The sequence below is a fragment of the Drosophila albomicans genome, chromosome 3 (genome assembly GCF_009650485.2).
Source record: "Drosophila albomicans strain 15112-1751.03 chromosome 3, ASM965048v2, whole genome shotgun sequence".
Taxonomy (NCBI): domain Eukaryota; kingdom Metazoa; phylum Arthropoda; class Insecta; order Diptera; family Drosophilidae; genus Drosophila; species Drosophila albomicans.
In genome coordinates this window covers 39,875,438-39,892,300 of record NC_047629.2, presented here as the reverse complement: position 1 = coordinate 39,892,300, position 16,863 = coordinate 39,875,438, and the positions used below count along the sequence as shown (strand labels likewise).

General features: G+C 36.4%; 2 protein-coding genes across 3 annotated transcripts; both read right to left on the bottom strand.

Annotated features, from left to right (window-relative positions):
• Positions 1-21: 21 nt before the first annotated feature.
• On the bottom strand, positions 22-6,098 carry LOC117571412 (carboxypeptidase B). Of its 2 annotated transcripts, none has more exons than XM_034253550.2 (4): positions 6,001-6,098; positions 1,390-1,590; positions 438-1,325; positions 22-366 (listed from the first exon to the last, which is right to left on the bottom strand). In XM_034253550.2, the coding sequence occupies exons 1-4, from the start codon at positions 6,081-6,083 to the stop codon at positions 69-71; spliced, it is 1,470 nt and encodes a 489-aa protein (XP_034109441.1). In that variant the 5' UTR covers positions 6,084-6,098; the 3' UTR covers positions 22-68. The 2 variants fall into 2 exon arrangements, with proteins under 2 accessions (XP_034109441.1, XP_034109442.1); XM_034253551.2 differs by lacking the exon at positions 6,001-6,098 and adding an exon at positions 3,190-3,215.
• Positions 6,099-12,283: 6,185 nt separating this feature from the next.
• On the bottom strand, positions 12,284-15,238 carry LOC117571406 (uncharacterized). Its single transcript, XM_034253542.2, has 2 exons — positions 12,987-15,238; positions 12,284-12,930 (listed from the first exon to the last, which is right to left on the bottom strand). Exons 1-2 carry the CDS (start codon positions 15,170-15,172, stop codon positions 12,423-12,425), a joined length of 2,694 nt encoding a protein of 897 aa, XP_034109433.1. The 5' UTR covers positions 15,173-15,238; the 3' UTR covers positions 12,284-12,422.
• Positions 15,239-16,863: the final 1,625 nt, after the last annotated feature.

Here is a 16,863-nt window from a genome sequence, read left to right as displayed (position 1 = left end):
TGCAAGACGACGAGTGTGTGCTTCGATGTGTATAAAATATGTTGTATTTTATTTGCAAACAGTTCTGTTTAGTACTTGTCAATGACCTTCAGGGCCATGGCACGAATACCAGTCCAGGTCTCGGTGACGAAGGGCAGAATCTGAGCAGTTGTGGGATTGAAGCCAGTGCCACCAGCAGGCAATTCCATGGTGATGGAGATGGGGAAACCGGCAACACCAAAGGCATAATCATCACTACCGCCAGCGGCAGCGTACAACACATTCGTGGAGCTGCCCACAGAGTATCTGGTGCCAGTCGAGCTTCTGATGGCATCAGCACCTGCTTGAGCCACCTCATCGATGATTTTCCAGTCGCTGGGCAGAGCACTAACAAAGTGAATAAGAATACGAAATTAAGTATACGTATTGAATCATTTGCCTTTGATTGGGTTACTCACGAAGTCCAGCCCCATGGATAGAGCAGATAATTGCCATAAGAGTGCAGAGTCAGATAGAACTTGCCGCGGCCTGTCAAGCCGAGCAGCAAATCGCGCACAATTTGCGTTTCGGGCTCAGAGAAGGCAGTGACACCCTTGAAAGTATCGGCGCAGGAAGAAGAGGAGGCACCAACCTCACCCCAGTGGAAGTCAAAGTTGCGATTGGCATCGGTGCCAGAGCAAGTGCCAGCTGGCTTGCGAGTCTTGCGCCACAAGCGAGTTGTGGAGTGAGTGTATTCATAGCCATCGGGATTGACCACTGGCAAAATGACCCAATCGTAGTTCTTCAACAGATCAGCGTTGGCAGCAAAGTTTTCGGCCAGCTGGTGGATGACATACAGAGCACCAGCATGAGCGATCCATTCACGAGCATGAATACCAGCATCCAAGAAGACGACATTCTTGCCAGTCTTGCCATCACCGTTGGTGATGGTGATAGTCTTCAGATAGCGACCCTCGTAGGACTTGCCCACAGTCTGGACGGACACACGGCTGGGATAGGCCTTAGCCAGCTCATCCAAATAGGCATTGATCTCGGCAAAACGGTGGAAGGCAGTGAAGCCAACGCTGCGTGAGGTGGAACGTGCGGTCATCAGACGTTGGCTCTGATTCTCCAGCTGCTCCTTCTCAAGAGTGGCGCCAAAGTTCTCATCGACAATCGTGTAATCCAAATTGAAATGGCTCAGCATATCCTCGAAGCTGGACTGATCCTTGGGCTGCACCATGATACGTGTGGCAGCATCAGCTTCACGTGGCAGATCAAAGAAATCGTATTCTTCATTTTGAGACAGACGCAACATCAGCTGCTTCTCAAAGTTGTTACGTGCATTCACATCATAGATCTTGTAGCTAAATTGAGGACATTAGTTGACTCAGTAGCTGATGACAAATGCTATATTTATTCTCTACTCACCCATCGTAGTTGGTGGCAGACAGCGCCACAACGCCGCACAGTAGCAGCAACAAGCACGATTTCAGCAGCATTTTGTGATAACAACGCTTCGATCCGTTGGGTTCTGGCTCAGAGCGTCTATTAAATTGTACAATCACACGGAGCTTCCTTTTATACCAGCTGGAGTGTGCACCACTTGACGTATGCGTAATGTCAGCAACGCTTTCGAATTGATACAGAATGTGATCAGAAAAATCTTATCAGTCTTATCAACTGCAAACAGTTTTGTTTGTGTTATGTCAAAGTTTTTGATTTAATTCTTTGGAAAATCTCTCAAAATTTATTATGTGACTCGATCGTAGATTCAACTCGAGACATTACAAATTAAAACGCTTGATACGTATTACGGTTGGTATTCGGAAAATGGAACTTGATTGTGAAGATACCTTTAATTTTCCATCAATTGCTTACTACTTTAAATGGTATTTTTATTCTTGAAATTTATTTTAAATAGAAAATTGATTTATTGGGTTCTAATTTACTTTATTATTACTTATAAATGGAGTTCTCATTCTCGAGTATTGACTGTGTTATATCTATATATAGTAGCAGACATCTATTCAAAGTGCTGATGATTAAGAGGGAAATACCACAATGACATCATCAAATTGGAGACTTGCAGAGTATAAGGAGAAACTTCCTTAAAGTTTTTATAGTGTTGGGCATTTAATATGTGTGAGAATATAAATTAAAAATTAAAAGTACGATTGGTACTTGTGTACTAAAGCTAGTCATATTTTTATTAAAAATTTCATAATGACAACTTCATTCAACTTTTATCGTATACTATAGAAAATATAAAATTAAAAAAAGGATTGGAATTTTGGTTCTAAAGCTAGTCATATTTTTATTAAAAATTTCATCATGACAACTTCATTCATCATTTATAGTATAGTATTTCTGCACACATCGAAAACATTCTTTATTGTCATTTTCGATTTGTGCAATTCCGATTAGATCAGCACAATATGTCTTTGAAGAATCACGAGCCTCTCAGACTGTGTCTGCGATAGTCTTCTTCTATTCTTGTTTCCAATTTTTATTTGAGTCGCTCGTAAATTTGTCACTCGGCTTGCGCCATAACCGTTTTGATTTATACTGTCTTTAGTCAGTTTCAGTTTTGATTGTGTGCAGAGTGAAGCTTTATCAGTTGCTCGATTTCACTTGCTGACTTGCACTGCACCCTGACAATAACTAAAAAAAAAAAATGTAGAAGCAACTCTGCCATTCAAAACTATGGAAAGCCCGAACACGCGTTCGCAGTCAACAAAAGTGAAGAAAATTAAAACTGGGTATAGCCGAATTGTTTGTAATCTTCAATTTTTTACAGTAGAACAAGAAAGTTTTCGAGAATATGTATTTTAAAGTATGTTGAATAGAAATTTAAATCTTTTGTGAAATATTTTTATGTTTTACAAGCGTCTGATATAGTTAACTCTTCGTTCAACACTAATTCTATCTCTCTAATTTATTCATTCGAAAGTACAGAGTCTCACAAAAGAGAGGAGATAGTAATAATGAGAGCATAATCAAGAGACAGTTTTCGGAAACGAATATAACATTAAATGTACATATTTCTTTTACATTTAAGAGTATAGTTTTAATATTCATATTTATATCAGAAAAAAGAAAACCAATTAAACAAAAAGTTACAATACTTTGATGAAAAATATTTATTTAAAAATTCAATAAAAATATAAATTGAAAAAAAAGTTTTAATACAAAAAAAAAAAAATAAATACGTACTTTCATAATGCCTACAAAATTGACATTCCCAATACTTCAAAAGAGTAGTTAAAATAATCAAAATAAAACTTTTTTGCTTACGTCTTTTTGCTATTTTGGGCAGCACAGTGAAAATATATATTTGAAAATTTATTGCATTTCATGCGTTGGGCCATATTTGTCTGCATTTGTAGGCAGTTTTGGTCAACAACTTTTTGGCGGCTGCTGCACAAAAAACAACAACCAGAACAACAATAACAACCACATCAACAAACTGCACAGACAGCGCGACAACAATAAGAGAAATAGAGAGAAAAAGTTGCTTACTTGAAACTGACAATGAGCGCATGGAAATGACAAAAAAACACTGCGGAAACTGTTGGCTCGTAATTTTGAATGGCCCATTGGATGCGACAGGCAATGGACCTCTCTAGCCGAACACACCCCCTGGCCCATAACTAAGCCACAGTGCGGCAAACTTTTCATACCCTGTAATTGCTATTTGTGGTGTTTAAAATTATGGCAAAGAAAATTGGAATGAACTTGTTACATAATAGAAAAAAAACCACAAAACTTAAATAGGAAATTTTTTTGACATTCTTATTGTAAATAGATAAAAAGGATTTTTAATTTTAGAATAATCTATGTATTTATTTTTTAGAATGCTTTTATCTATAATAGAATGAAATGAGTTCAGGCAAACTTGTACTTTTTCAAGCAGATTGTAGAAAATTAAGACAACAATGTTAGGACCAGAAAATGTTAAATTAGATTTCAGAGGAACAAGTTGCTTACAACAAAAGCAAACAATTAACTCAATATATTTTAGTTTTGACTAGATAGCTTAAAATTATACTACACAAAAAGAAAGGAAAACAAACTAAGTTAATATACAAAATAAGAAACAAAATAAACTTATGCTTATAATCTAAATTTATACGAAATAAGTTTTAAATATGAAATTAAATTAGGTTAAATCATGGCTTTTTATTTATCTTGATTTATTTAAGGAGATTTAAGGAGTATCCTTTAGTTCATCATAGATACTTCCAACAGCAATGCGAAGTACACGTGACTGTCATGTGTGTGTGTGTGTTAGTGTGTGTGGACATTGGACTGTATTGCTGCTTTTTGTGTACTACTTTTTTTTTGCATTTTCTTTTTGGTTTTTGGTATTTGGAAAACTTTGGATAAAAGTTCCCCGTTTACAGTGCTTTTTCCATTGACAAAAGATAAAGCGGCATTGTTTGCAATTTGCTGTGAATTATGCAAAATTATTTACTAAACATTTTGATGGAGTAGGGGAACTTGGCGTTGACTCAGAACTGCGTTGTTTGGCTTTAAGTCATTCTTGGCTTTAATTGAAATTGATAGCAGCGAATGGGCAAAATGACTTGTAAGTAGTTTCCGAAAAATTCATTAGACACGTCATTTGCATAAATATTCGAGGGAAAACATTTGGAAAAGTTTTGCGGCATCGCTCTTTAATTTCCATTTTGCATAAATTAAATGTCGACAATGACTAAGCCCACATAAAAGGACTCGGCTATCCTTGGCTTGCCATGAACTTGCGGCTTTATTGCTCTATTAAGAGCCAAAACCCCTTTTTTCAAAGGGGGAGCAGAGGAAGTGGAGACCAGTCGCAAGTTGAGTGTCAAAAAAGCAAAGGCCACAACATAATGCGGGAGGCGGGGAAGGTGGGCGAAGATTTTAATTAAAATTCATCTTCACATTTAATCAAATCATGGCTGAGCTGGCAGTGCGCAGATCTGCCGCTGACATCGACACTGGCTTCTAATTAAGTGCGAAAAATCGTTAAATGTAAAATCAAATCGTGCAAAAAGTAATTGAAGAACTCTCTCGCCAAAGGGGTTGAGTCAGGGGGACGCCAACTCAGCGCCAGCCAAACTTGTAAATTGAGTCGAGTATTATGTATTGTTGTTGGCTTAAGGCCACAACAATAGCAACACCTTGGCGGGCTTTCGATGGGGTTGAGTGCGGCGGGTGTCAAATATTTACAATCTACGTCTATTACGAGCAAGTATTTGTTGCCACATAGCTAACATAACAGTTGAGGCCACTCGAATGGCTAATTAAAAGCAGCTGACTGTGGCCAATTTTCTTAATTGTTAGCTCGTCTTTGGATTTGGATTTTCGTACAAATTTATTTATTAATTGATGCGAAAAGTAGAGAGTAGAGTAGAGTACTAAAATCGAAAAGTGTGGCAGTTCACTTAGACAAATTTAAACAAATGAGAAACATTTCAGTGAATTTTCTAAGTATTCATATTTTCAATTTATTTAATTAATTAATATTTCTTACAACTTTATCATGCAATATTTCGCTGTTTATATTTGATATTAAATTGAATTATTTATCTTTTTTATTTATTAAATATTATATTTAATTGGACAATTATTATTCAAATATATCAATACACGATTATGGATTGTATTTATTTCGTGTTTTTTTATTTACCTATATACATAACATTTTCTAATATACTGAATATTTAATACTGAATGACAAATTTGTTTCTTTTTATTTTAGTCATAATGATGATTTTCGAATTTAATGTTAAAACGATGATTAATGTCAAAGTCAATTTCTTATCTTTCATTAGTTTTTATTAAATGTTATTCCTGCATCGATTCATTTGAACTAATCGTTTCTAATGTAGGATTTTACTAGTAAAAAACTAGCTCCGACTCCACTTTAAGCGTTAAGCTTTTGTAAGCAAAACTTGTTTCTCTAAATCGAACAAGCTTCCTTTGGGAAATTTATGAGTTGTGTAGCAAGGATTCAATCGTTTGTTGGCTTGCAGCTACAAAATGAAACACACTTACTTGCAGTTTTGCCTCTTTTGCATATGACACATTTTTCGCAGACTCCACCACTTCAGGCGTTGCATAAATCTAAGCAGCAGCATGTTACAGTGTCTGCATATAGTCAAACACAAACACACGGCATAAATTAAGCATTGCACACAAGCTACAGATACATTTTAATTGCGGACGCTTTTCATTTGGATTTATTGAACAGTCAACACACACACACACACACGCTTTTCCTGCGCACACACGACACAAAACTCAATTAGCTTGTTTGAACTCATTTGTAGCGGCAAATGTTATTTGAGAAATTAAGCTTTAATTAAGCCAAGCCCAAGCCAGAGGATTGCAGGTAAACCCGAACAAAAGCGGCTGCCACTGCGGCAGTAATAACATTAAAAAAAAGAGAGCACGACAACAACAACAAGAACAACAAGGGGAAAAACAATGCTTGCTGAAAAATTAAAACAAATAAAATGCGAATGAAAAACCAGGGAATCAGAGAATCAACGAAAAGCAGCCAAAGCAAATGCCAAACAAGAGCGCAACTCATACGACAGTCGTCGGGCAGTGAAGAGAAGCAAGTAAGTCGTATTAAATTTAATTGGATTTGAGTGTTTACCAGCGGCACAAGCCGCCAGGCAAAGCCACAAGCACCAGCTGAACGTCTCCCAGTTCTGTTTCCCTTCCCAAAATGCGTGCGACCCACTTTTCTTTTTTCCTGTTGTTTTTTTTTTTTGTATTTTCCACTGCACACAATCGTGTGTAGTTGTTTGAGTGGCAGAAAAAATTTCATACATATCACAGGTAGCATGCAGCTTAAGCCGGATTTTATAGACTTGCCCGGGTGCGGTACAAAAAATAAAGAAAAGCTGAACAAAGCAAACATTGCGTATACGTCAAGGCGGCCCAGGCGTGGCCACGTGGTCAGTTGTTGTCAACGCGACGCTGTGTCTGCCATAGAAGTGAGACCAATTAGCGTTACAAAATGCCAGTTGACCAATGCCATATTTTTGGAGTGTACTTCGTACCACTTTTAAGCCAAATTAATTGTCATTTGTTGCTGCACAGCAACAACAACAACAATATTTTGCAAACAACAAACAATTAACAAAACAATGCAAAATATGTTAAAGTGCAGCGCGCGTTTTGCAAGCGTGAAAAGTGTTAGCAAATGCAAATATGATAAATCACCATCATTATTGGGCTATCAATCAAAATTATGTCGGATGTGTTTTCCATCTGTTTCCAAGTGTCTAATTGAATAACGAAGCGTGCAAATTGAGCTGATGCTTGTGTGTGTATGTGTGTGTGTGAGGGCATGTAGATGTCCATGCCTGTGTGTATGTGTGTGTGTCTGGTTGCTTGTCTATTGTGGAACCCTGTGCCTTGTCCTTGTCACAAAGAGGAAGAGGGGAAAGGGAAAGGGAAGAAAAAGCGTTAGCCCCGGCGGCAGTTAACGACACATCCGTTGAGATTTATAGAGACAGCGCTGCTCTGACGCTGCTCAATGTCTGCGGTTTGCCGTCGTGTATGTAACCCGAGGCAAAAACAAGTAGGAAAGCTACATTCGAGTGTACTCGACTGCGAGATATCCGCTACCTACTTTCAATAAAAGCAAAGTAATGCTGTATTATTCTTCAAATATACAATAAAATACTGGAAAATTCTAAAATAAACCGAATGCTATATTTGGTATATCAAGGACAAAATATGCTGGAGGTACAAAGTTATAATACACGCTACTCATTTTTACTTAAAGCAATGCGATGCGGTATTATTCTTAAAATTGGAATATTTTAATATTAAATTAAATACTTGAAAACACTAAAACATTCCGAATGCTATATTTGGTATATCAAAGATAATAAGTTTTAGATTGTCAATCAAATTAACTAAAATCCGAATGCAGCCAGTCTGTCATACAGACAGATCTATTGATCGAGTATATATATATATACTTTATGGGATCTGCCTCAAATACTAAAATACACCCAATATTATTTTTGGTAAATCGTGGATAAAATATGCCAGATTGTCAACCAAAGATTGTCAATCTTGTCAATCTGATAATATTATATTTACACTTTATGGGATCGGCATATATTCACTTATTTGCTGGGGGTACAAATTTATAAAACCCTTCTACTCCATCGATAGCGGGTATAAACCTTGCTTTCCCCAGCAAAACTTGCATTTAAATTCGCTTTAATTTCCGAGCTCTTTGGCTCACACATTAACATAGTTTTGAAATACTGGCGATACTGGCTATGCAAATGCCTTTAGAGGTTTACCAGGTTTTACAACAGCTCGCTTCGAATCTGCAGTCTGACACAAAGCCGCAGAGGAGAGCAGAGTAACCGTTACCCTGACTCGTTACACGTTACCAGTTAACACTTACACGTTTGCTTTTTAATCCCGTTGCATTTGATTGTATGCAGCTGGTACAAAAAAGTAATTTAGTTCGAGCAAAGCACTGTCTTTGTCTCTCTGTATCTGTGTGCGAGTGTGTGTAAGCTGCTGTTTAATTTGCAGCATGTCAAAAAAGCCGGCCACATGTGAGTGTGTGTGTGTCTTTGTATGCATATAATTATTGCATTTCTGGCACGTTCCGAGACTGAAACCGAAACGAAAACGAAACAAAAGCAGGAGCAGAAGCAGAAGCAGAAGAGCGAAGCCGAGTCGACACTCGAGTGTTTGTTTTGTAGTTGGCAAATGGCACATTTCCCTCGCTCGCTCGCTCGCTTTCATTATTTTCTTGTAGTAAGTATTTTTTAATGATACATAAACTAAAAAGATACACAACAACTATATGCATATGAGTTTGCATCCATGTGTTGGTGAGGAGGTTGGCAACTCGTCTAAATTATTTACACATCCGTTTTACATTTTCACTGTTTGTTTTTCCACGCATGCCCCGCCACTTCAACCATTTTCCCACTTTGCATTTTCCTTCCTCCCGTTTCGGTTGTCGTTGTTGTTGTTGTTGTTGCTGTTGCATTGTTTCCTCATTTGCAGCTCAACACTTTCTGTGTCATTGTGGTGTCTGCGTTGGCAACTAAACGCCGCAGGCTCTAGCCTTGTTTTCCGCTTTTTCCCCAGCTTTTGTGCCACTGCCACATAATGAATGCAATTTTTCAGTTCTCTTTTTTTTCTGTGTCCCATTGAGTGGGTCGCTTGCAAATAATACTTGTTTGCTTATATAAGCATCAGATACGTTGCATTAAAAAACAGAAATCAAACATTTACATGTGCTAATTAAACATATCTAAATGGAATTGCTCTGAGAGAGTTTTAGAACTTATTTGAGCAGATTTTGAAATTTTGTAACACTTTTAATTAATTAAGTAATACGTGCGCAAAGGAGAAGATATTAAACTGTTTTTAAAATGGTAGGGCTTAAAGTATTTTAAAATTTAAAATTATATTAGTTACATGCTTACAAGACTATGACAAGTATTTTATATTGAAAAAGCCATAATATTAAAATCTGTTTACTTTTACTATAAATAAATTAGTATAATTAGTTTTTCCATTTTATTTTTGTAATATTAACTACGTTAACTTATACAATTGTGTTCCCATTATCCCAAGTTCTTAATTTGAATTATAAGTTAACTTCGAACTCAATAAATAATAATCTTTTCTTCTTTAAATAGTTTTCTTTCAACCCTTATTCAATATATATAAAAATATGAAATAAATCAAATAGTATGCATTACTTAATTATGTTGTCAGCTCTATTCTTTCACAGCTATATTCCATGTCCTTCAGTTCTCTCTTTCTCTATTCGTTTCACTAAGCTAAAAAAAAATGTACCACATTCTCGTAGCACATTTTGATATTTTGCGATTAGGCTATGTCGACGAGTGTTTGACTAATTAAAATCGCTGCTAAGCTAGTAAAAATAGTAAGATACAAAGTTTAGATGCAAGTTGTTGTTTATGCAATTAGGGAGTAGCCGGAAGAAGGCCACACAATGATTTGTAGCACACTTTTAGGCTAACAAATTATTTTCGCAGGCGTATTTCAACTGTTTCAAGTTGTTGTTGTTATTGCAGTTGTTGTTGTTAGTGTTGCGGTTAGTTGCAGATAAAAAACGCGTCCGACTGGCAATTGTTACGTTAGGCGCACACAACTAACACCAAAGCAACGAACAGACAATGGCTTTAATTTAACTGTCGGAAGTGAAACACAATGCAAAATACGAGTTGAACTTACAAGCAATTTGCCTTATGCATTACCCGGACAAACTATATACATAGACATACATATATATATATATGTATGTAGTCAGAGGGTCTGCAAACACATACAATAAATCCTATGCCGACAAAAACGTGGCGCAGTTTCTGCACTGAATCCGAATCCCAAAACGAATTCAAGTCCGTTGCACGCACAGCAGAAAGCTGAGTTGGAGCTGAGTGAGAGAGTTGAGTTCAGCTGAGTTGTTGCCTTCGTTGGGGGTCAGAACCGAGTGAGGGGGCTGAAGGAGTTGGTTGCTGCTGTTGCTGTTGAGTTGCCTCGTCGTTTGGTTTTTTCCGCCGACTTTTGCTTTGGTATGTTCATTATTTTTATCTTTCGCAATGAATGCAAACTACGAAACGAAACGAATCGCACAAAAACAACAATAACAACGAGGCAAGCACTGAGATCTGAAGACAGTGCGAGGGATGGGAACAACTCCTGGCTCTCACACAAATATGCAAAACAGTTAAAGGATTCATGGCGCTCAAATCTAGGCGTAAAGTGTGAATAACGCGTAGCAATGTGAATGAGCTGACGGCGCTTTGAGGCGGTGAAACCCTGAACCGAATCACTAGCAGGGAGAAGTCCACGGGCCACGGGAATGCAATCAGCGGAATTGTAATTTAGCGTAAAAGGAAGTTGCGGTAGCGCAAATTGAGGTTTTTTCACAAGCTTCGCGTACACACACACACACACACAAACAAAAAAGCAGCTTGCGAGTAAACAACTTCCGCTAGATAATGGCAAATGCCAGACTGGCCAGCATTTCTCCACTCTTCTCCTACAATACTTTCCTCGTCCCTCTTTCCCGATCCCTGTTTTTCAGTCAGAGCCAGAAGCAGCACCAGACACGTCATGTTAAATGCGCTGCAAAATTGCATTAAATACGCACGCTTGTCACTTTTTGATAAGGGAATTAAATTTTGCGGTTTAACGCTGGCGGCACACAAGTCGCCACACCACATCCCGTTCCCTCCCCCATCCTTCGTTTCGCCTTTTTCCCAATGAGCTTCATATACATTCCGGCTTCAGCTCCCGGATATGCTGTGTGCCGTGTTTATGCCGCACGCTGTCAACGCTGCAAACCAAGCTGAGACGTCGCTGTCATCAGCATCCTCCCATTGTCATCATCATCATTATCGTCATCATCATTATTAGCATCGCCTGCTGTTTATTCAATTTGCGCTGTTTGATATTGCTGAAACAAAAAGGAAATCGTGCGGCTGCTTAGAGCCTTGTCAATCCTTGTCCTGCTTCTTAACCTAATAACAGTGTAACATCATTTTATTGCGACTTCAGTATCATGGACAGCCGCAACATACTATAATGCTTCATTTTTTTATATGGATAAATACTTGTATATAAAATAAAAGTGAGAGCTTCTTGTTTACCAATACTTTATGAGAATCCCTTTTTTTTGTTTTATTTTTTTTATTAACATAAAGAGTTCTATAAATTATAATAGCGAAAGTTTGTTGTTTACAAATATTATTTAAGAGTCGTATTTTTATACCCGCTACCTATAGGGTAGAAGGGTATTAGAACTTTTTGCCGACAGGATATGTATATAACAGGCAGAGATAGGGATGATTCCAGAAATTTTGGCTCAGATAAAAATCTTAGAAGTTTCGTCAAAAAATGGCTTTCCAAATAGCATTGTTTGACAATCTGACAATTAATATAGTATACACTATGGTATATATTTCGAAAATAGAGGGATTTATTATTTATACCAAATATACTATTTGGGGTATATAAGTGAAGAGTGTATTTAAGTATCGGATTTATTTATTTTGTATACTTCAGAAATACCGAATACGGGTAGAGGGTAATTTAAGCACACTCGTCTTCCTATCTTTGATAGTCGGACTTACAAGGGGAAAAATTTATTTTGAATGTAGTACTATATAAATATACGAACTAAATCCTTTGTGTTATATTAATTTGGTATATATTAATGCTGTGTTGCTGTTTTTCGAAATAGTCATCTCAGTTTTCATAGCTTTTTCACTTATTTTCATTTACCAACGTCTTTATTTATAAAAGACATTTTTCCTAGTTATTGTCACAAAAATAATACGATTGAAAACTTATTCATTTTTAAGGCCAGAGATAATACAAATTGACGTAATAAAACATAACGAATAACATAAATTCAAAAACTAAAAGATAATTGACTCTCCGCTATATCAGTGTGTTGGCATAAAGGCTACATCAGGAATGAGCTTCTGTTGATTCATTTTTGTGAAGATCATTAGGGCATCATCCATATTCCAATTCCAGTCGACGAGACACTTGTAACACCAATCTGGCTTCATATTTGTGATTTCCGAAAACATAGCCAGCCGACGCTCTATTTCAAATAAGAACATCTCGGTAAACAGCTCGAAGTATGAGATTGGCATCAACATCTCGCCTTCCAATGCGATTTTTTTACAACATGTTGTGTTGCCTGTATAAATATATTCATTCCAAATGCGAAAATCGGTGACAACATTAGGCAGCGGTACCAGGACGAAAGTACGGATAAAATAACGATAGCCGTCTGTTTTTTGTATGCCAGAGATATTGAAGCAAATGCGATCGGGTTTCAACACATTCAGATTGACTGTGATCGATGGCAATAAGTGCTTTGTGGTCTGCGGTAATTCTCTAAATCTAGCGAGGGCATCGTCCAAACCCATTTCGTGGAAGTCACTGAGAAGAACAAATTGATTAGTATATTAAATAAGGAAATGTTTAATGCTACTTGCTCTTTTTCATTCTCGAAGAATGCTACCATTGCCTTCTCATGATAGAACCATCTAAGTTGCTCTTGTTTATTGTCGAATGCGTTAAGATATGCATTAAGGAATAGTTGGAGATCATTGTGCGCTGCAATTCGTTGAGTGTTGGTATTTTGTGAACTTTGTTGCTTTACTGTATTAGTATTTTTATCACTTAGTATATCTTTTACTGCCATCGATGAATCCCTTTCGATTTTTCCCTTAGATATCGCTGAAATGATCGCATCATCGCTTAATGTTGTATTGACGTTTTTCATCGAGTCCTCCTCTTTAACAATTAGATTACTTAGACTACAAGAAATATTATTATAGTTCAAGTTAGTGCTAGCTTCTAGTGGAAGTTGTTCATAGTTCTTTCGATTTTGAAAACTTAATTTTTCAGTCGGTGAGACGACAGCAGTTCGTAAATTATCTCCGGATGGACTTAAGGTTGTTGGTATAGTTTTAGAATTAGTTGAATTTTCAGGATTTAAGCAGCACATATTTGGATCTAGAATGATAGATTTTAGTGTATCTAGATGATTTTTGTCTATTTCAGTTGGATGATTTTCAGTTACTGAACAGCTTTTAGCAATTGGTGATATGATAATATTTGTAGAGAGTTTAGTAGCTTGTGGATCTGATTTTAGTGGAGTTGAACAGTTGTCAATAGACGTTGCGATTTTAGTATCCAGTACACTGTCCATATCATTACAACTTTCTTTGAGAAGTCGTATATGATTTTTAGATACAATTTCTGTTCTGTGTAAACTTTCAGAACTTTCAGCAATTTTATCTGGAGTCTGTGTAGGTTGTGGAATGTTAGTATCTATTTTATTTTTGTTAGCAATGACGAGTTCTTGGGAACTATCAGCTGAACAGCTTTGAGTGATAGGTGATATTTCATTATCTGTGGAGAATTTAGTTACTTTACAACTTTTTGATTCATTCAAATATTCAGAAACTGAAAGTATTTCAGCAATTTGAACGGTTTCTGTATTTGGAAAAAACTTGATATCCAGTGCATTGTCCAAATCATTACTTATTGGTATATAACTATAAGACTTTTCACTTTGTAAATTTTCAGAATTTTCAACTGTAGCCCTTTTCCTATTTGGGTTTTTTGTTGGCTGTGCAACATCAATATCTATTTTATTTCCGTTAGCCACTGCGGTTGCTGAGACTGTTTGAGTGTTAGAAGAGCAATTACTATTTTGCAGCTTATCAGAAATGTTAGTACTAAGAGGAACTGAAAAACTGTCGATAGATGTGGTGATTAGAGCTTCAGGATGACTTTCTTTATGATCATTATTAAATATATTTTCAACACTGCAGCTTCTACTAGATGCTCTATTGATTTTCAGCATATTGTCTTTACTAGTTTCATTGGAATTACTTCGCTCTCTAGGACTTTCTGCCAATAGTCGTCGAATAGTTTTGCGTTGCACTGGTCTCCCATCAACGATTTTTAGATTGGGCAATAGTTTTGCCACATCCAATCGATAAGCATCCGTGGAGACTGGATTGCCTTCGAGTTCGAGTTCAACCAGTGGCAGTTTCTCAAAGATTTTTAAAGATTCCAGATTCTTCAATTGATTTCCTTTCAATAATATTGTTTTCAGTTCGGGCAAATGACTTTCGATACCTTCAAAGGCAGAGAGATCGCTAATGTAGTTGTTAGTCAGATCTAGACTGTGTAATCTAGGCATAAGTTCGCCAATTGCTTCAATGGCAGTATTCATGCAGTCCTTATTGCTTAGCGCACAAAAAATATCTCCCCAATGTTCATCTTCCCACAACTTTGACAAATCTACTCTCAATATATCCGGAGTAAGGCGCTTTAATATAATCTGACGTATTTTTAATTTAAATTCATCATCTATCTTGGGTGACGGTGTTTTCCGTTTGTTGTGTAACCATATCTTGGATTCTTTTGGTATACCTTTTATTGCCATTGCTTTACCATTTGTGCGCACATAGAAGCTAAATTTGGGATCTACATTTTCAGTCTCATCTCTTTCACCGCCTTCTTCTATATAGACGGGATTCCAGCTGATATAATGAGTCTTACAATGCTCTTCCAATATGCCTAACATCGCATCAATGCTCAGTTCTTCAGTGCTAACATTGCTATAGACGCTGAGGCAATACCAATTGCACTTGCTGGACAACATCTTAGAAAAATAAAATCTTAGTTATTTTTATGAATTTAATGTGAACAACTCGAAGGCATTCAGCACAATATTCCAAATATTTGAAATGAGCCTTAAAAGTCATACTCCATAAGCCTACTTTTCTCATCTACTTTTTTTTAAGATACTTAAAATTTTTCACTTTTTAGCAGTATTTGTCTGTTTAAAAAATTGAAGTTATGAAATTAGCTTTGGTTTACTGTGTGCGAATTCTTTTATTACTAATTATAATTTAAAAAGCTTTTTAAAGGAATTATTTATATATTAAGTTGTTTGTTTTTACTAAAAGATTTTTTTTTCTGATGCATCATCTTCTAGATTATATTTAACAAGAGAAATCTAGAATTTTAGAAAACAAGTATAAACTTTACAGTCTAGTGATCTCGATCATGAGATACCCACCACCCATTTTTAATAAAACCAAAACAGTGAGTTATTAAATTAAAAATATACCAAATTGATATACCACAAAAATACTAAAAATATACAAACTGATATATTTGGTCTATTGATATAGTCATATATTGAAAAAATGCCATAGAGTGAAAATATACCGGATTGTAGAAGTTATTTAAGAAATAGCTTTATATACAAAATACGACTACCTTTAGTTGTTTTGGCTGGCAATGTGGTATATTTTGATCTCTATGGTATATTTTAAATGTATGTCAATATACCAAATAAAACCTTCAGTATGTTAACCTACCGCATTTTTATGCTTATACTTAAAACCCACTCGACATTAGCTCTCTTGTTTGTTTTTTGTGCACTATTTTCCATATTATATTAAATAGAAGAAGTTTAGAATTTAAAAAAAAAAACAGTCAAATATATATTCATTAATATTGTTATGAGTTATATATCATATATTTTTTTTTACAATTTTCCACATTCCTTGTTTGATCTATAACTTGTTCGTAATACAGATAATAATCTCTGTTGCATAACACTGCCAACTGGCTTAGTGAACTTGTAGTTAGCGTAATATAATTAAATGAAATGAATATGCGGCATATTCCGACTAGTACTCGGCTTCTCAACAATCAAGCAACGAGTACATTTCTGCATTTGCATTTGCCGTCTATTTACATAGAAACACAATTGCACAGCTGGCAGTGCATAATTACCGCAATGAGGAGAAACCGCATAGTGGTTTCTCTAAGTGGGCCATAAAACAAAACTTTTTTACACACACAAAACATGTAGAGTAGAGTACTACTCGCTACTACTATATAACACACAGCGGAAAAGTTTTGTAGGCCTGCGGAATTAATGTGCATATGGCACGCACGAAAAATGTGCGAAGGACACAAGCGGAGATAGCGAGACAGCTGAAAAGCTGAAGCAAAAGGCGTTGCTGCAGTGCGCCAAAGTTTAATGAAAATTTGATTAATTTGATTAATTGGCTTGGCTCATAAATCATTAATTACATGCAGCATATTATTGGTGCCATTGATGAGCGAGAGAGAGAGAGACCGCCACAAAACATTAACCCAAGCCTAACCCAAGGAGAAATCTCTCCGCCCCGACGGTCGCAACACAACAACACACAGAGGCTTGACAAATGGCATTTTGTGGCCCGACGTGCCGCTGAGCTTGGGCTAAATATTTTCGTAATTACATTTCCACGTAGAGTAATTAATTTTGTCTCGCTTTGGTTTTGCTGCCTCCCT

What these genes read in the sequence shown, in the direction of transcription:
- LOC117571406 (XM_034253542.2), bottom strand. Translation starts at nt 15,172, where the DNA reads ATGTTGTCCAGCAAGTGCAATTGGTATTGCCTCAGCGTCTATAGCAAT. An exon ending in TTCTTCGAGAATGAAAAAGA is followed by an intron (nt 12,931 to 12,986) that starts GCAAGTAGCATT and finishes TGTTCTTCTCAG; the next exon opens with TGACTTCCACGAAATGGGTT.
- LOC117571412 (XM_034253550.2), bottom strand. Translation starts at nt 6,083, where the DNA reads ATGCTGCTGCTTAGATTTATGCAACGCCTGAAGTGGTGGAGTCTGCGA. An exon ending in CAAAAGAGGCAAAACTGCAA is followed by an intron (nt 1,591 to 6,000) that starts GTAAGTGTGTTT and finishes TCAATTCGAAAG; the next exon opens with CGTTGCTGACATTACGCATA. An exon ending in TCTGCCACCAACTACGATGG is followed by an intron (nt 1,326 to 1,389) that starts GTGAGTAGAGAA and finishes TCCTCAATTTAG; the next exon opens with CTACAAGATCTATGATGTGA.